The sequence below is a fragment of the Doryrhamphus excisus genome, linkage group LG1 (genome assembly GCF_037039965.1).
Source record: "Doryrhamphus excisus strain RoL-2023G ecotype Guam linkage group LG1, RoL_Dexc_Guam_v1.1, whole genome shotgun sequence".
Taxonomy (NCBI): Eukaryota; Metazoa; Chordata; class Actinopteri; order Syngnathiformes; family Syngnathidae; genus Doryrhamphus; species Doryrhamphus excisus.
Genome location: NC_136357.1, coordinates 14244073 through 14264386, shown reverse-complemented (window position 1 = coordinate 14264386; position 20314 = coordinate 14244073). Strand labels below are relative to the sequence as shown.

At 41.3% G+C, this 20314-nt stretch overlaps 1 protein-coding gene and 1 non-coding gene across 2 annotated transcripts; both read left to right on the top strand.

The window, feature by feature from the left end:
• The first annotated feature begins 8053 nt into the window (after positions 1–8053).
• On the top strand, positions 8054–19818 carry eif4g2b (eukaryotic translation initiation factor 4, gamma 2b). The gene is made up of 21 exons (XM_058076139.2): positions 8054–8060; positions 8114–8222; positions 9026–9091; positions 9325–9450; positions 10431–10533; positions 10618–10749; positions 10873–10939; positions 11021–11172; positions 11265–11375; positions 12269–12451; positions 12566–12707; positions 13629–13792; positions 13876–13989; positions 14276–14404; positions 14488–14592; positions 15197–15412; positions 15487–15745; positions 16498–16702; positions 16996–17204; positions 17936–18057; positions 18173–19818. Exons 1-21 carry the CDS (start codon positions 8054–8056, stop codon positions 18236–18238), a joined length of 2787 nt encoding a protein of 928 aa, XP_057932122.2. The 3' UTR covers positions 18239–19818.
• Positions 14034–14197, top strand: LOC131131746 (small nucleolar RNA SNORD97). The gene has a single exon (XR_009130250.2). It is a non-coding gene; the product is annotated as a small nucleolar RNA SNORD97 (small nucleolar RNA).
• Positions 19819–20314: the final 496 nt, after the last annotated feature.

The window sequence follows — 20314 nt, the reverse complement described above, 5'->3', positions numbered from 1 at the left end:
TCAAAAAATGGTTTGGTCATGCTTGATGCCAGTGCTTCCAGGAGGCTAGTGGGAAGATGGCTTCACAGCAATGTTGCTGTAGCTTGCTTTATGTACAGGTCAGTTATGAAAATACAACATTGTTGGTGTCTTTTGGACTTTTTTTTAGGGCTTCAGGTTGAAATAGCTGTGACCCGTTACGTGCATTGTTAGCTGCACATGCTATTTGTTTCTTAGCTGTCTTCCTCTCTTTAGAATGCACAGAAAAGAGAAAGACATGTGTGGTAATGTTTACATGAGGATTGTGGATGATGGGCTAAATTCCAAAAAAGTGCAGTTTTCCTCAAAAACTCTTCTCTTGCAGATGCTGTCTGATTTGATCAACCTTCAAATGGGCAAAGGGTGGTCCCATGTCTTGAAGGACAGGCAATCGGACCATCCATTTTCAATATACATTTTTAAATTAATTAATATTCAGGGGAAAATAAACTTATTTGAGTAAAATAGCGATGTTCAAACCACTGGCAAGGGACCACTGTATTTCCTTTGCGATGTTGTCTACGTAGATGACAGCAAGCACCAAAAAAACTGACTGTTTATCTTTGTCTCTGGCAGCGCTAATAAAATGTCTCCCGCTGTCAGGCGTGCTACAGAGGTGCTGATAAACCGCTGCTACACGCGACTCTCTTCACATGGGAATCAATAATCAACTGTGATATCTTCCTTTTTAATCTCTCACTCTCAATTGCATGCTACCTGACAGACACATCTAAGGGACAGTGTCACTGTTTGACAAAAGGTTATCTCAGCCTGATACCGCAACACACAATGACCTCGTCTCAGACAACTGACAACGACAAAGCTAGCATGAAATCCCCATTTCTATCACGTGATATAGTCTAGTTGGAACTTTGGAATACAAAACAAAGATATACATTGCCGGATATTGTCTGGAATTTGCGCTTTCCAATGCGGGACAAAAATCCTTGCTGTCAGTAAACTTTCATATCAAGGCGGGGGCCTCAAACTCCCGCAGGCCGCGTGTTTGAGACCTCTGCTTTAAACTCTTATTATGGGCAATGAGGGGTTGTGTTCACAGACATCACGTCATTTAAGATAAATGTACCTTAAATTACATTGTTTTTTTCATTTCCAGCATAACTAAATGAAGCAAATTGTGCATCTGAATTAACCCTTTCAGCACCAGAGTTTCTTTTAAGTCAATATTCAGTTTTTATGCTATTACTATTACTATTTCAAATGGTTGTAGCATAAAAAAAGTTTTAAATGAATACTCTAAATGAGAAAAATCATCAGTATGACCCAAAGTCTGTGATGGGAGTAAATTCAGTCATCTCATTTGCATATTATGACATCACAAGGCTCAGAAATGGTCAGATCTGTGTCTGCACGATATCCAAACAAGCTCATACTCTTCCTCACAGCCATATTCATCATCATCATTTACAGTGGGTTCTTGAACACAACTGTTCCGTCATCTAAGGGACAGTGTCGCTGTTTGACAAAAGGTTTTCTCAGCCTCAGCCGCAACACACAATGACCTCGTCTCAGACAACTGACAACGACAAAGCTAGCATGAAATCCTCATTTCTATCACGTGATATAGTCCAGTTGGAAGTTTGGAATACAAAACAAAGATATACATTGACGGATATTGTCTGGAATGTGCGCTTTCCAATGCGGGAAAAAAATCCTTGCTGGATGAAACGTGTCAGAGAGGTCATGAGCACTAGAGAGCAAAAGCAGGGGGAAAAAAAGACTTTGCTTCTTATTTTCTCCACTCACTGAAGGTCATACGTAAGTGCACGCTGAAGGAAGCGTTGAGGTGAGCATAAGCTATGCCAAGATTGCAAAGCCTCCAGGAGGAAAAAATGGCTGCGGTCAACAACGCTTACTGACAGACTTCTAAGTACATGTTTCATATTGATACCAGCGCCGCCTGAGCATTATGTTGTTGTTTGGATATAACAAAAGAAAAGTCTGACAACAAAGAGTACATTTCGCTGGAGGGTAGAGAAGGAAAGTTAGCCAGGAATTTGAGTGAAGGTTTTCAAAGTGGATTTATTCCATGTAGGACACAAGCAGTAAAAATGACAAGAGAAAAAGTGATGGATAACTCCTTCAGCAAATCATGGAAATCATGAACACTAATATATATATACACACATATATATATATATATATATATATATATATATATATATATATATATCTACAACCCACACACGCTGTCACCTTGCACACATATATATATATGTGTGTGTTAAGGCAGTCAAATGAATTGAAAAGGTTAATTAGATAAATCACTGTTTTTAACTAATTAATCATGATTAATGATTAATGTCTGTATTTAATGAATTAAAAGATAAATGATGATATATATTTGTATGTATATTAGTGTATATTAGTGTATATTAGTGTATTAGTGTATATTTGTATATGTATTAGTAGAACTTGAATCACACTTTAAACTTATTATGACTTATTATGACTTTAAACTCTTATTATGGACAATGAGGAGTTGTGTTCACAGACATCACGTAATATAAGATAATGTACCTTAAATTACATGATGGCTTTTTTCATTGTAATTTCCAGCATAATTAAATGAAGCACATTGTACATCTGAATTAACCCCTTCAGCACCAGAGTTTCTTTTAAGACAATATTCAGTTTTTATACTATTACTATTACTATTTCAAACCGTTGTAGCATAAAAAAGTTTAGCGATAAATGCATACTCTAAATGATAAAAATTATCGGTATGACCCAAAGTCTGTGATGGGAGTAAATTCAGTCATCTAATTTGCATATTATGACATCACCAGGCTCAGAAATGGTCAGATCTGTGTCTGCACGATACCCAACAAGCTCATACTCTTCCTCACAGCCATATTCATCATGTTCATTTACAGTGGGTTCTTGAACACAACTGTTCTTCCTACCGTGCATTCTTTCCCGCTAACCCCAATACCCCCCCCACGTAACTCATTAAACTCCATAAGAGTTACAAAATAAGAGATAAGACTATCCAATTCATGTTTTTTCTTTAATAAGCCGTTTTTGTGATGTTCGGAGTGTTCTTGAATGCCTCTCGTGTAATGAGAATGAGAAAGGATGAACGAGCTAGAGCCATGTGTGGGTTGTAGATAGACTACATCCAGTATGGTGTTGGAATTGTACTGCTGTGTGTGTTGAGGTTACAATGATGTTATAAAACAGTGTCAGGCTCTGTGTGACTGTATGAGGACTGTGTGTATGCTTGCTCTGGTGCGAATGTGTTAATTGTACTTAAAAATGTAACTGAATTAATTTAGTAAATTAGTTACCACCATTAATGCATTATTTTGGACAGCCTTAAAATAATCTATTCAGTACAGGTGGGCCTCGTGTTAGAACCTTTTGTGATTAAGTTGATAATTAATCCTGGACAAAAAAAGAACTAGTTTGGTGGGTGTGGCGGAAGATTACGCAGAGTTGTAGACACTGTAGGCCAGGGGTCTCAAACTCAATTTCCCTGGGGGCCACTGGAGCTAGAGTCTGGGCAAGGCTGGGCCGCATCAGGTTTTCCAAAAAAAAAAAAACGTATTTATTAAAAACGGAAAAATATACAAACTTTTTCAGTGTTTTGGTTTCGATTTTCTACAATAAAAGCTCTGATAAAACATTCCACTGTTCTCAAATATCTTAATTTTTATTTTTCTGCACAAAATAAGATGAAAAATAAATAAACAAATGAAGAATAAAGAAAATCAATCAATCAGTAAATAAATAAATATAATAATAATAATAAAACGGCAAATAATAAAAACTTAAGAAACCACATATAGTTGGTGGGTAGACAAATTCTTTTTTTCAGATTAAAATTAACAAAGCATTATTAGAGCCCTGTAGACATGACTAAATCACATGACATTTATACTTTTTTTTTACAACATACAACATTTACAACATATTGCGCAAATGCAGGGTCTTGAGACACATGCTAACTCGCAAACTAGAGAGCTAGCGACCTAAACAGTAGCCTTCAAGTTATTTCCTTTAAACTTAAATAACCAAAAACGTACCACTTCCACACGGATAGGGAGGATAACTATTAACAGTTATTTAACCTTTAACATGAACATTAATCAAACGTAATAATTTTTTCTGGGTACATGATACCATACAGCATCCATATCCAACTTGCGCGGGCCGCACTAACATTAAACTTTCATATCAAGGCGGGGGCTTCAAACTAGTGTCCTGCGGGCCCCTGCTGTATTCACATGTCGCTACACTGGGAAAGGACAATCACCCTTTTGTCCTCTTTAGAGAAATATTTTCCCATCATTAGGTCTCCCAAGAATGAGGTGGACTCTTCTGATGGCAGTGTGTCACAGAAAAGGAAAGTGAATGTGCTCAGAAAGTCGCTGTCACCTTGCACGTTTCCCTCCATTGTTATTGTCCCTGCCTCCTCCTCGCCTGTGTTTTTTTACTCCTCATGCTTTGTGAATTGCTTTTTGCTAGCTTGTTAGTTTTGAGCTTTTGCAACTTTGCTTCTTTATCCTGTTCATGGCGTGCATCTCCCTTGGTTATTTTGCCCAGTTGATCCTCCTGCTTTCCAACCAAGCCTTCTGCTCCATGCTCTGTCTTAATTTGTACTTTGTTCCATGCTGCCGTAATATCAGTTAAACGCTGTACTTCAAATGCTTGTCTGTGTATGTTTTTGGGGGGGATCCATATGTGGTGAATTCCATTTCAGTGCGGATTTGGGCGCATACGACGTAGAACTTTTAGTGCAATAGGAATTTTCCTACGTGTATTCTTTCCCGCTAACCCCGCTTTGTCAAGGAGATAGGTACAGTAAATGTGACGTGCGTGCCCTGTGCCAATTGTACAATTGTGATTCACACCTTGGCAATATTTTGTCAAGTTATATACACAAATGCCAAAAATAGTCCTGTTACACAATTCTCTCCTTTAATGATACATGTTTGAGACTTCTGTTCTGCGAATGTAATGAATATAATATAATAAATTAATTATTATATAAATAAATAATATAAATTAAATTAATATATATAATAAATAATATTAATATAAATAATAAATTATTTTGTTTTACCGTCCTGTGAACTGAGGAACAGTGGTGAAGTGACTTGGGCAGCAAAACTGACGTTCATTGCACTTGCATGCATTTACACCAAGAGAGTGAGTACAATAACGTGGCAATCACACAGAGATCTTACATTTTAAGCACACTGTAAGCATACATAACTCACTTACCATGTGCGTAGTGTACGATGCACACAGCCACTCACTTCTGCAACCGTGCAAGTGCCTCCTCCCTGCTGTTGTTTTCAGAAAAACATATGGACTAAAAACACACAGCTAGGAGACCTGGATTTGATTCTCCCGCTCGGCCATCTCTGTGTGGAGTTTGCATGTTCTCCGCGTGCGTGTGTGGGTTTTCTCCGGGTACTCCGGTTTTCTTCCACATTCCAAAAACATGCAGGTTAGCTTCATTGGCGATTCCAAATTGTCTATAGGTATGAATGTGAGTGTGAATGGTTGTTTGTCTATATGTGTTTGTTCACAGAGCTAACATAACTATGTGAAATTAAGTTTGGGTAGTGTTTTAAATCATCAAAATACGGCAAGATACTGCAACTATTACCTGTTCTCATCAGTGTACGTGTTAATGCATGATCACAGCCTGAAACGATGCAACATTTTTTGAGGGTTTGTTTAACAGGGCTTCATAGTCAAAATAGGTGTATCCCAATGCCAGCATTGTAAGCTAGCTGAAATTAACTTGTTTTCTTGTGTTATAATGCACAGAAACAGGAAAGAATAATGTGTTAATGTTTCATATAAGGATTGCAAATCATGGGCAAAATTCCAAAAAAGTTCAGTTCTCCTTTAAATACTGAAGACACTGAAGGCATTTTTAAGGATCGAGTTTGAGACTTGCTGAATATGCACCCAGGTTTCTGTCTGATTTAAATAATTAGACTGGCTGGAAGACACTACAAATCCATTTGCACTGTTGCAGATGAGCTCCATCTTTATCCTCGGCTATGGAATCAAGGTCCAGGGCTAATTAAGCCACTAATTACTTTTAGCATGATGTGGTGTGGGCGAGCTGCTTGATTGCTGGTAGGTTGTTATTTAATAAAGGCAGCCAGCTAATAAAACAACAGGCAATACTGCAGACCTGAGCTGATCTCATTACAAAGAAGAGCAAGTCAGAGAAGAAGAGGAACACCATCAGGTCTTATAGTTTTGCCTCCGAGGCTTGCAGTCAATTGTTCTCATCCAGAGAGGGCAATAGTATTGTGGAGAGGTCTGCATCTTGTAATAGTAGAAAAGTTCCACTTTGACTTTTCAGGTGGTTTATCTCAATAGGACGGATTGTTCTGCCCTCTAGTGGACAGTGTGTTATACTCTTTAGAAATACTTTTGTCACTCAAGCCATTTACTTACCAAAGTCACGATTATGTTGGTACAGTTGGTACAGTTGGTACTGCTGGAGCTGGCGGCCCTGTGATGGTAACAAATGGGGGGAAATATCCACACCGTCATTAGAATCAACAAAATATAAGGTGTTCATACTTGCCACAAAGTACCATGTGTAGTTTTTAAATAAATGTGAAAAGGCGGAGAATAAAAGTTGTGCATTATTGTGGCTGTAGTCCTGTTAAGTATATGTATTGTAAAAGTGTAGTGTTAAAAATGCTGTCGTAACTACGTATTCTAACTCACAAAAAATATGTGTCTCTAAATAATTAAAGTAATTTCCTAATTGCTATGTGTCTTACGGTTAATCAACCATTTGTATTCATGAATCAACATTTCACACATTTCCCTGCACTGCAGATGTTGAATTGCATGCCAGTCACCCACAGAAAGCAGTCGTTTTTTTAACAAGCAAAACATTTCATTGGTTGGTGACCATAAAGTTCACGCCTCAGCGTGTTTTACTTTCCTATTGGTCGAATTTGGCCCAGCAACAAACTACGTAACAAATGCAATTAGCTTTGATTGGCGGCTTGTGTGCTCCACATTAGCAGCTTCCTTTCCGTTAGCTAACGCACAACAAGGCAGTCGTGCAAAGGACAGATTGATGTGTGAGCTTTGCCGTCATCTTTCTGCTCCTGATAGCCAACCTGGTTGCTGTCACAGACTCCACTCCGCTATTATTTCACCATACTTTTCTTTCTTCCTTGGGTGTCACGCCACATTACAAAGCTGACGTTGCCCTGGTGAAGGTAAGGCGGATTTTGCTCGCCCATACAACGCCGCACCGGTTGATCCAAGATGGCGTCTGCTAGCTGACAAGTGAAAATTTGCCAGCTAGCATGTTAGCTTCCCAGCCGGCAGATAGCCTACCACTGTTAGCCGTCGCTCAGCTGATTTACAACCACGCTGAAACGGTGGCGGTCCCTCCCTTTGGCTTTTGAAAATAAATTTGGTGTATTGATCATTTTGTATTATTCGCTACTCGGTCACACGCATGCCGATTGCGGTGAGCATCATTTGGATGTGTTTGCATTCCAGCGCTGTTGGAGCGACCAAGCATGGCGCTCTGTCACTGCATTATGGAGGAACGACAGTCATTTCAGTCAGATTTGTTTCTACTATCAAACACGGATTAGACATGTATGTTATCGCATGTATTCTCGTGTATATAAAAACTAAGATGACGTTCATTGTGGCCGAGCAAACCACGTCTCCTCACTCAGCAGCCGACTTTAGCTGTCTGTGAGCTAGTTAGCCGGTTAGCATTAGCGGGCAGCGTTGGGGGGGGGTTTCTTTGTTCTAACAAAGACGGTCACGAATGACTTTTTTTAAGTCTTACCATTCTCCCCTAACTTGTCGGAGCACCACCAGCGAACAATTTCTTGTTACAACGTTAATCTGTCATGCGCGCAGTCTTGCATTCGTCTCATGGATGCGTTTGCTTTCATATTATGAATGTTCGTCAGTGACGAGCCCAGCCTGTAAGAAAGGTAGTCAGTCTGGATTGAACCGTATCAAATGTATTGAATGTCACGCTTGATCATTATTAATGTGTGGTGGACCTTTTAAAGCTGTCATCTACTGACTTGCTTGTTTTTTCACTCCTCAGCACCGTTTTCCCCATCCCTTCCTATTATCCTTATTCTTTCCACTATTCTTCATTGTCAAGCCGCCAAAGTGGAGAGTGTGATTGCAGAAGGGGGTGCTTCTCGTTTCAGGTAATAGTTCCCTATATATTGTTTTGTTAGATTTTAGTTTTTTCCCCCCAATTCCTCTATGATTTATGTTGGGGTTTGGGTCTCGGGCTAGAACTTCCGGCCCACAGAACAAAGCAGGATGTCGAAAGGCTCAAAATGGCTGTGCAGCCTTGGGGGAGGGGGCTTCTGTTTTGATATGAGCCTTGTGATTTAGTCCCCTGGGTGGTGGATGGCAGCACAAACCCACTACATTGTGCACAGATTGTGTGTGTGTGTGTGTGTGAGTGATGCGATGCAGCATTAGATAAACCCACACGCCTGGCGCCACTACATGCAGTCAGTCCAAAGTATACACACACTGTCAGTCTTCAAGTTTATTTGTGTTAAATACCCTCATCAACCACAATATACAACAGCTATAATATAAAAATGTCTTTACAAATATAACATGCCCCGAGCAGCATATAAACATGTAAGAATATTTTGCTTTGACTGTGGTTTTCTGAGTGTCGTTTGTAATGTTTTGAAAACCTTGCTTAGCTACGAGTGTCAGGATGGAGAGTGATTCTTTGTTTGCTTACGGAACGGTACTGGTGATGGCAAAAGAGAACTGTGATGACCATAGAACGGGAAATTTAAACCTATTGCAACATAGAAGGTGGTATACATGTCATGAAGAAACTCACCTCTGCAGTTTGTCACCGCATCTGTCACATACTAAAGTCCAAGGCTGTTTTTACTCTAACAAGTTCTAGGAAAACATACACTGTATATGATTTATGAGTCCACCTTGTGCTTGACATGGTCTTTGCTTTGTGCTGCAGTGCTTCTTCGGGGGGAGGAGGTGGTAGGGGTGCACCTCAGCACTATCCCAAGACTGTCGGCAACAGGTGTGTCACCACAGCATCCCATAATCGCTCTTGTGACTTAAGTCGCTGATAACATGTCAACAGTCAACCGCAGATGGTTTTAATTTTTGACCAAGTTGATAAGTAAAACACGCCAAGATCCATTAAAAGATGAGAACACTCATTGTTTTGTGACTGACCAAATGCACGGTCCACACAGAATGTTGTTATGCTGTATGGACTATGACTTAATTGTCATCTTTGCACTTCAACAGCGAGTTCCTGGGGAAAACCCCAGGGCAAAGCGTTCAGAGATGGGTTCCTTCACGAAGCACTAGACGAGATGTCAACTCCAGCAATGAGAAAGAGCGACATGATGCGATCTTCAGGAAAGTGAGAGGGTAAGGACCAAGTCAACACTAATGGGCTCCAGACACGGGAGGCAACAAACTGTGATCGGCAGAACTCGTTGCCAACACACAACAAACCCTGCACACGGGAGACAATGAGCGGATTTGGCCAGCTTCCCCATGACACGCTCACATCCAGAGTGAATTATGAGTCTTCCGTGGTTTTGATTGGCTGTCATTTGGGTAATTTGGGGGATTCACAGTAGTTCAGGAGTACTCCTGCAAGTATTGGATCTTTCTTGTATTGAAGATAAAGCCGGGTAAACACGAGAAGCACGTTTATTTTGAACGCAGCTCGTCTTGGACATAAATACACATTCTCCACGCACAGAACACATTTCTGTGACCGTCCTTCAAAATTAAGACCGCCGTTTGCCCCATGTCTGCATAAACAAAACAATATCTTCCATATGCAGTTGGAATTTTATGGGTGACTATATCTTCCTTAATGACAAGCACGGGTATTACTGTTTGTTGAAGATTTAGTAGCAATGTGTGCAGAGGCTGACATCCCATTAGAAAAGTTAGCTAATTTCTTACCAATAAATGCATGTGCTTTACAATTTTATATCGTCATATTGTGATATATGTTAAGGGCCATAAAGCCCAACCCTTATTTAAATTTAGATTCCACTAAAACAGATGATACACAAAGCACAACATACTTTCAGGTAAAATTTTCTATCCCTCAACAAAAGACAGGGCTGACACATTGCACTTACCAAATTGTAGTAGCTACTTCCTGAGGATACTCTAAGGACAAACTGAATGTAAATGCATACTTGCACGCAAGACTTTCATAATATAATGTGAAAAAATGTCTGCAGGGCTGACAGAAAATGTTTGAGAACCACTGACCAAGGACGTCTCAGAATGACTTCCTTGGTCAAAATGTGAAATCCAAGATGAGGATTGTTTGTTTTGGGTGTCTCCCCATCATACTGATCTGCTAGTTGTCATCCAATCTCCAGCATACTCAACAAACTCACGCCTGAGAAGTTTGACAAGCTATGCCTTGAGCTCCTGAACGTGGGCGTAGACTCAAAACTCGTCCTAAAAGGAATCATCTTGTTGGTAGGTGTCCTAGTCGCGTGGAGTGGAAATGTTTGTGGATGCCTCTTCACTGTGACTCCTGACTGGTTCTTCCCTACGTTCCAGATTGTGGACAAAGCCCTAGAAGAGCCCAAGTATAGCTCGCTCTATGCTCAGCTATGTCTGCGCTTGGCAGAGGACGCACCAAACTTTGATGGCCCTTCAACCGAGATCCAAACATCCCAAAAGCAGAGCACAGTGAGTGTGATTCTTCTTTTAGAACCTATGGACCTTTTCATTTAGAACCTTTTGTCACTGTAATGAGGAAAAGTGTACACTTTTTCAAGCTCTAACCTTGAGATATTTCCACTGCTCTTCCAGACCTTCAGAAGACTGCTGATTTCCAAGCTTCAAGATGAATTTGAAAACCGTGCCAGAAATGTTGAAAGTAAGCATACGGACAGTTGGTTTATGTGTTGCTTAATTTGTCCCTGCTAACTGCTGCACCCGCCTCCTCTTGTTCCTTCAGTCTATGACAAACATGACAACCCTCTTACTTCTGAGGAGGAGGAGCAGAGAGCCATTGCCAAGATTAAGATGCTTGGCAACATTAAATTCATCGGGGAACTTGGCAAACTCGACCTCATTCACGAATCTATCCTCCATAAGTGCATCAAAACGGTACATGTCGACTGTTTGGATGGAAGCCATGTCATCTCTTAGAGAGCGTTGTGTGACCCATTTCTATCTTTCTGCTTGTCTCTCTCCTGAAGCTTCTGGAAAAGAAGAAGAGAGTCCAGCTTAAGGATATGGGCGAGGATCTGGAGTGCCTCTGTCAGATAATGAGAACTGTTGGGCCGAGACTCGACCATGAGAAAGCAAAGGTAACTTTTTCACTGTCAGAGTCAAACCAACAGCATTCAATTTGTTCAGCTTTTCCACCTAAACAATGGAAAAGTATTACATCCATTCCAGAGATCAAACCTTTAGTGTATTGTACATGTTTTTAATTAAAGGGGACTTATTATGCCTTTTCTGACCTATAAATGTAGTTTGGTTGTTGTATTCTTGTGTTAAACACTGCCAAAGTTTCAGATACTGAGGTTTCCACATTTGGAAGTGGGCCCTGAAAGAAATTTGGGATGGCTCAAAACGCTCTGTTTCAAAAGGCGTGGTAAAACTGTCCCTTTTGTGAGGTCATAAGAGCGGACCTCCTTGTATGGGCATGGCTATAAGCCGATAAGCTTTTTATTTAGTGTAAGTCATGGAGTAAAAGCGCTTGCCTACAGGAAGCGGCATTGCTAATAGCCATGTCCCACCAAAATTAGTTAGTGGCCACATTAGATGGTACTGATGCTGTATTAAATGCTAAAGCTACTTACTATTAATAGACGCCTTGAGAAACTTTGCACTCTCCAGTCTCTAGCTCGTATAGCTAGCAGCACAAACCGGAAGTCCTTTATGCACTTGACCAACCACAGTGGAGTACGCAGGCCTGCAGGCGTGGGTGGAATACATTAAAACAAGACCGTTTTCACGGGAACCACAAAATTCAAAGTAATACAGCTGAATAGGTGCAGATTCTGGCTTGTGTGCTGGCTGTCGTGTGTAACTGCTCTCCAAGAGTCCACAACTCAATGCTAAAGGGAAAATTAGCATAATTTGGTCCCCGTTTAAGGTATTCTTTTATAATAGTATATACCAAACGAAGTACCATAATATGTTCCTCTGTCACTATGATGTTCAATTGACCCTTTCCTCTGGGTCACCTCACCAGTCTTTAATGGATCAGTACTTTGGCCGTATGCGATCCTTAATGAACAACAAGGATTTGCCAGCGAGAATCCGCTTCCTGCTACAAGATACAGTGGAGCTGCGAGAGAACAACTGGGTCCCCCGCAAGGCTTTCCTCGACAACGGACCAAAGACAATAAACCAGATCCGACAAGATGCAGTGAAGGTCAGTTGGTCCTGTCTTTGATGAGTGGTTAACAGCTAAAGCACCGCTCATGGGGTGTGTGTGTGTGCGTGCGCGCACATCTTTACTTGACACTATGTCCACATATGCCTGCAGGATTTGGGCGTTTTCATCCCAGCACCCATGTCACAGGGCATGAGGATGGACTTCTTCCTGGAAAGCCCCTTCATGCCCAACAGAATGAAACTGGACAGGGAGACGCTCGGGGGGTTGGCAGACATGTTTGGACAGATGCCAGGCAAGACGTTGCCCAAGTCTTAAGTTAGGATATTGTGAAAGTCACTATGGGAATCTGCAGGTTGAGTTGTTGCTGATAGGCATGGACGGTGCCAGGCGCAAGTAATGCCGTGAAGTGGAACATGAAGGTTCCATTGCCTCAACTCTATTATTGGAAAATGTAAACATTGAACGAATCCAGCAGCATTCTTACATGAAAAAAATCAACACATTAAGATTGTCATAAATGTGTTAATGGAGTTACATTTATGTAATTTCATGTATAATTGACATGTATTGTGGCAAGCCACACCTTTGTTGTGATGGACTGAGGCGAGTGTCGCGTCCTCAGATGTACACAGTGAAACTTTTTATTTAAATTATTCCTACCTTAAGACATCAAGGTTTGGTTTCAACACCTCAACCTGTATATCTTCAATTTGTAAACGCATCTCTCCATCTTTCGTCTAAACACTTCCTCATTCTCCCCGCACTACCGCTAGGCAAGGTGTTATAGACACTCAACTGCAACCGTCTGTATGTCAGGAACAACTACTAAAGTTAATTCAAGCAGTCTTCTATTTTCCACACAAAGATCAATTGGAGAATTGCTGTAGTCTTCTAAATACATGTAACTCCAGCCGAAAGCCGAGTTCAGAGAAATTGCAAAGAGACTGACAAATTATATGGCAGTGTGTAGTATTTTAGTTTTATTTAAATGTTTATTGGTTAACATATTATATTTAACATATAGTCCTGTCATTTATCTTTGTGCTCATAAAATACAGTGCATAGTGAGCATATTTCAGACATGGTTTATAAATTTACTTAAACTGATTAATCTGACTAAAATGTCATCAATTTACATCCCTTATTATGTGTACATTTTACTTGAGCTGTTGCCTCAACATGATGTCCTGCACATGTGCATGCTGTCCTCTAGGCAGTGGGATTGGAACAGGACCCGGAGTTATTCAAGACAGGTACTCGCCCACCATGGGACGCCATCGCACCAACCCACTCTTCAACGGCCACAGTGGTCACATCGCTCCACCACCACAGTCACAGTTTGACATTGGGCCAAAGTCCTTTGTAAAGTCCAACCAGGTAAGCTCTTTGTCCAAATGTCACTGCACTCTTCCTGTCCTCTGTAGCATCATCATTCTCTCTGTCCATGTACTTCGGAGCAGGTTCAGAACCAGCATTTCCTCAGCCAGAGTCAGAACCACGCGGCCCAGCAGCAGGCCCAGTCCAAGGACATGCCCCCTCGATTCAGTAAGAAAGGACAGCTCAATGCAGATGAGGTAAGTGTTCCTTGTCTCTGTGGAACTGCCAGTGTGGACTCTTCATGCTCAGTGATTATAAAAAGACGCGTTATTCTGAGGATGCAAACTGCCACCAGTTTCTTTCCTTTGCTTCTCCGCTTCACTCCCTTCACCTTACACTCTTCCTCTTCCTTTTCCTCGCGCTGGTTGGTGGTCCACTGACTGTGATTATGAGATCTGAGAGCATGACGCTAGTTCTTGTTCATGCTGTGTTTTGTTAAAGTGCAAGATTATATTATCTCTCCTTGTCTGCCATTTCCCACAGATCAGCCTGAGGCCGGCTCAGTCATTCCTCCTCAACAAGAGCCAGGTTCCCAAACTGATACCGCAGATCCCTACCATGATGCCTCCCAGTGCACAGCCCCCACGCACCCAGACCCCTCCCTTGGGACAGGTAGCATCTCATTTTATAGGAAAACAAACATGGAGTTGCTTTAATGGGACAAATATATTAATCACATGACCTTTTGGCTTCAGCCCCCTCAGCTTGGCTTGAAAACCAACCCTCCGCCCATCCAAGAAAAACCTCAGAAGACCAACAAGAAACCTCCTCCTGCCAAAGAGGAGTTGTTGAAGATGACGGTATGTAGTAAAAAGGCTCAAATGTGGATCAGCTGATTCTTTATCATAATGACTTGATTTACAGTGAGTAAAAAGCATTTGATCCCTTGCTGGTTTTGTTGGTTTGCCCACTTATGAAGACATGATCATTCTATACTTTTAATGGGAGATCTATTCTAACACGGAGAGACAAAATATAAAAAAGAAAATAACTTTAAATGTATTATAATTAATTTGTATTTCATTGAGGGATATAAGTATTTGACCCCACTAGCCAAAAGCAAAGCCTTTTGTTTCCAAGCACAGCGGTCAGACGTCTGTTGTAGTTAACCACAAGGTTGTCACACATACTAGGGGGAGTTTTGGCCCACTCTTCTTTGCAGATCGTCTCTAAATTAAGACTAGTGGGCATTTGCAAAACATATTTAAAACGCTCAGTTCCCCTTTTAAATACATAGTTCACTTGAACACAACAGTGCATAAAATGTATTCAAGATCTGAGTCCTTTAAACTGCACTGGCCATAATATGATTTTAAGGCTTCTATCAAGGGTTGCAGATGAGTCCTTATTGTTGATTCGGTTGATGAAAGTCCACTCTGACCACATGTCCTCTTTTGGGTTCAGGAGGCTGCCGTAAGCGAGTACTTTACCAGTAAGGAGCTGAATGAGGCGGTGAGCAGCATGCGTGAGATGAAGGCTCCCAAGCACTTTCTGCCCGAGATGCTGAGTAAGATCATCGTGTGCTCTTTGGACCGGCCTGACGAGGACAAGGAGCACGCTAGCACTCTGATCCACACGCTTCGCCTGGAGGGGCTCATCACAGCAGAGAACTTCATGCAGGTCAGCACATCTGTCTTTCCCTGAGTCAGTTTGCATGTAGGGGAAGCCTTGTCACATCATCTATGGTCTTGCAGGCTTTCCTCAATGTCCTGGACCAGTGCCCAAAAATCGAAGTGGATGTGCCCCTGGTGAAGTCCTACCTAGCCCAGTTTGCTGCACGGGCCATCATTGCAGAGCTGGTGAGCGTGGCTGAGCTGGCACACCCCCTGGAGAACGGCACCCACTTCCCGCTCTTCCTGCTGTGCCTGCAGCAGACTGCCAAGCTGAAGGACAAAGAGTGGCTCACTGACATCTTCCAGCAGAGCAAGGTCAACATGCAGAAGATGCTGCCAGGTAACTTTCTGAGATGTAGGAAATATTGGATATACAAGATCACTCAAATACTGTCATCGTGACGAACGTTCGTGTGTGGAAGTACTCAGCAGAGCTCTCAATTGTGACACAAAATCATTATAAACACCTAAAAATCTCCTCCCAACCTAAATAGGTTGAAATGGCGATAAACACCGGCAAAAGTTGGCTAAATCTCCTCTTACAGTGCACGAATGGAAGCTAGCAGGGGTTAGCCTGTGTGGGTTTTTTTGTGCACGACTCAGGCTCAATGAGTGTGTTTTCACCACGTTGTGTTTTATGGCTTTAATGTAAGGAAGGTTTTACAGTGCTTGATGACAACCTGCAGAAAATGTGAAAAATACATGTATTTTTGAATGAAGCACGCTGTAAATACAGTCTCCACACACGGAATTTCTATTTCTTTTATGACCGCCTTTCAAAATAAGAGCTCAATTTGTCCCATGTCTGCATAACCGAAACAAGTGTCATAAAAATAATTTCATACTGTATGCAGTTGGAATAGCATGTGTGATTACATCTTAATACATTTTGTTGAAGCTTTAGTAGCGATGTGTGCAGAGGCTGACATCCCATTAGGAAAAGTTAGCTAGTTTCTTACCAATAAATACATGTGCTTTACAATTTCAGACAAGTGTATTTTGTTATATGGCTTAAGGTTTGTAGCTTTTTATAGATTTTGTGTTTATTTTTAAGACTTAGCTCACAGGTGTAAATATTTGTGTTTTGTGCAGAAATCGACCAGAACAAGGACCGCATGCTGGAGATTCTAGAGGGAAAGGGTCTGAGCTTCCTGTTCCCTCTGCTGAAGCTGGAGAAGGAGCTGCTGAAGCAGATCACGGCAGACCCGTCTCCACAGTCTATCTACAAGTGGATCAAAGACAACATCTCCCCCAAGCTCCACACCGACAAAGGCTTTGTCAACATCCTCATGACCAGGTGCTCTTTTTATTTATTTTTTTAAACTCCTTAAAGCAATAGTTTCGATATGGTTTTTTTGGGGCCGATACGATGACGTATAGGTCTGATATATGCGACGGATAGAAATCTGATTTATATCGCCATACAAACGAGGCATGGCTTGCATATGCGGACAAAAATCTGGATTGTACGTTAAACAGACATGACAAAAAATCAGGTACAGGTCACATATGAGCAAAAATAAATCAATTGACCAACAGTGTGAACATACCCTTGGTAACCTGCTCCCCCCAACCCCTATGCCAATGTAGCTTCCTGCAGTACATCGCCCAGGAGCTGTGCATGGATGAGGGCGACGAGCAGCTGTCTGCCCCCTCCAAGGAGCAACTGGAGCAGGAGAAGCAGCTACTTCTGGCATTCAAACCAGTCATGCAGAAGTTCCTGCACGACCACACCGAGCTGCAGGTCAGCGCCTTGTACGCCCTGCAGGTGCACTGCAATGCCAACAGCTTCCCGAAAGGTACAGTACCACCTCCAGGGGGACACTTCATTTGGTACACATGTACAGTCTGAGATTTCATTCGATTGTAGGGTTGGGTGATACATTTTATGTACACGTATAGATTATTCCAATGATAAGAAAATGACTTATACCAGTATAAATGATGCAACGTAAAAGGAGGAGAAGGAACGTTCATCTGCAGAAGTATATACTCGTATATATGTTTGGAAACTCTAAGGATTCTCAAAGAACGGCGGAAAGCCCGACAAAACGACCGTCATTTGCAAAGAATGACGCATTAAGAAGCCGTACAACGGCAGCAGACAAACATGCAGACCCCATACTGAATTCCATTTTTTCCCTTTACTTATTTGCATCATATCACAATAAATTGCACCATATCATATCTGATTGCATTAATTTGAACTAAATGATTATAATGATTGTATCGCATTGTGTTGTGAAGAGGATGAATCGCATCGTATCGCCAGAAAATTCCATGTATCGTATCGCTGGCAGTGCATCGATGTGTATCAAATTGTCCTCAGTGCTGAGATTCACACCCCTAGTTGTATCGTGTTGCATCCTAAAATTATTGTGAAATATGCTAAGGTCCATATCGCCCAACCCTATAGATTGTGTACATAATGTGCCAATATACTGTATAGTAATGAACAGTCAGATGCAATGCTTTGTTGTTGTTTATTTAGTTATGAGTGTATTGAGTTGCATGGTATTGTGTTGTACAGGCATGCTGCTGCGTTATTTTGTAAACTTCTACGACATGGAGATCATTGAAGAAGAAGCCTTCCTCGCATGGAAAGAAGACATCACCCAAGAATTCCCTGGAAAAGGAAAAGCTCTGTTCCAGGTATCACGTACTATATGGGACACACAGTTCAAGCGGAGCAAATCTGTATTTGTTTCTCATGCTGCGAGTTCATGCAGGATACATTTTGCTGCATCTTCATTTTTCCTTCTCTCAGGTCAATCAGTGGCTTACCTGGTTGGAGACGGCTGAGGAGGAGGAGTCTGAGGACGAAGCAGATTGAGAAGCATCATAAAGTCATCTGAAGATTTCCACTTTGCCTTTCCTTGTGTTTACCTCCATAATAGATTGCGGTAACCACTAACGAGCGGCTCCCCTCACCTGGGCCCACTCCCTCCCGCTCTGTCGCCTTGTGGGTGTTTTTGACTCGTCATCAGCAACATCAAGTGTGTGGAGTGACTCAACTTCTCTTTTTTTTTTGTATCGCTTCTTCAATTTCTGCTAATTTAGTATTTGAGTAATTAACTTTCCCCAAGGCAAACCACTATTTAAAGGAAAACTGCACTTGTTGGGAATTTTGCCCATCATTCACAATCAGTATGTGAAACATGAACACATATTTATTTCCCTTTTTCTGTGCCTTCTAATGCGAGAAAAGGAGTTGGTATGAGCTAGAGTCCCAACAAAAAACCTTAAATGCCAACAGTGAACATTTACATAGCTGACTTGTATATTAACCAAGCTACAGCAAATACGAAACTATTTATCTGGCGGAGTAACACAACACCTCGCTGCTCGCCTCAGTGTCACTTAGAAGAGTGGATGCCCAGCTCTCAATTCCGCTACGAAGACTCCACAAGATGCTTGTTTGCCGTCAGCATATTTTACCAGAAGTCTTTTTGCTGGAAGCTGCAGCCATCTTTTTTCTGAAGCTGTTTCTACACTGCTGTTGATGGAAGTAGCGTAACCTAGTAGCCAATATATAATAATTTTTATTTGTATAGTGATTTTCAATATACTTAGACGCTTTACAGTGAGAGAAAAAATAATAAAGCTGAATAAAAAACAGAAAAGCACATTAAAATACAACATTCAGAGCTAAAAACAAGTATCAAATATTGTATAAATACGTGATCATAGCATGTACTGTATAAGCGATACATTAACAGGTTTTTGTACCAGGCTTCGTAGTTGAAATGGGTACCTCTCGGGCATTGCTAGGTAGCTCACACTAATATGTTTTCTTTCATTAGAAGAGAAAATGAAATGTTCATGTCTCAGGTAAGCATTGTGTATGGTGGTCAAAAGTGCAGTTTTCCTTTAAATCTCGACGCTGGATCTCAAAGTTGTAAAAGGTGATGGCGAGGGTTTTTTAGGTTAGTGGGGCGGCACAGTGAAGCATACGCTGGCCACACATTTGTCGTCTATGAATTGTTTAGTCGCCCTAAACTTGCTTTTTTATTTTAATAAAAGTGCTCTTCACAGTAAGCTGCTCGCAGACGTTCCTCTTGAACCAATCATGAGCATGTTTCTACCTCTTAAATTAGTCAAACTGTGTGGTTTCCGAGCCGGGATGATGATGTGTCGCAACCTGAAACCCGAGCCGATGCACTAAAATATTTGATTTAATCGCACACCAACAATGCCCCCCTCCCATCACTGTGCTAACATTGAATAATTAAACGGAGATACATTTTTTTAAGTTTACTTCTTAAATTGATAAATGAAAAGCTATATCGGCCCACCTGTCCTCCATAATTAACTGCTGAATTAATTAGTGAACATCATTGTACTCAATGAAAGGTCTCCATCATGATTGTGCACCTGCTTTAATGTCAATAAAGTCCAGTACATGAGCACCAACTCTGCTTCCTATCCACTTCTGTTGCTTCTCAACTATAGTTGTAGATGTCACTAAAAGGAAGGAAAAAGCTTCAATTAACATACTATGTAGAACATTTAGAATGAAAATCATTTGTTTGAAAGGTGTCATCTGGATAACGTTTTCTTGGTGTGTTTAAAATTGTGTTGTGAGAAATGTTCTTGTTTTGTCTTGTGAAAGATATAAGTAATTTAAGTACCATGAGAAAATGTGGCCGCATCCCAATGGCAGTTTCATTTGTCCTCGTTGACTTCCCCTAGGCCAGTGGTCTGCAAAACGTGAAAGTTTGGTCTCCTTGTTGCTGCTGTCCACGTCCCTAGCGATCCTGTACAGGTGTCACTTCACACGGTCTATCAGGTGTGCAACACTCATCCGTCTGACTACTGCATCTTGGGGCATTCCTGTGTGGTCCATGCAGGGAGATGTGTGTGATTATTCCAAACCCTTGTGGCCTTCTCTGCGGCTTCACTCATGGAT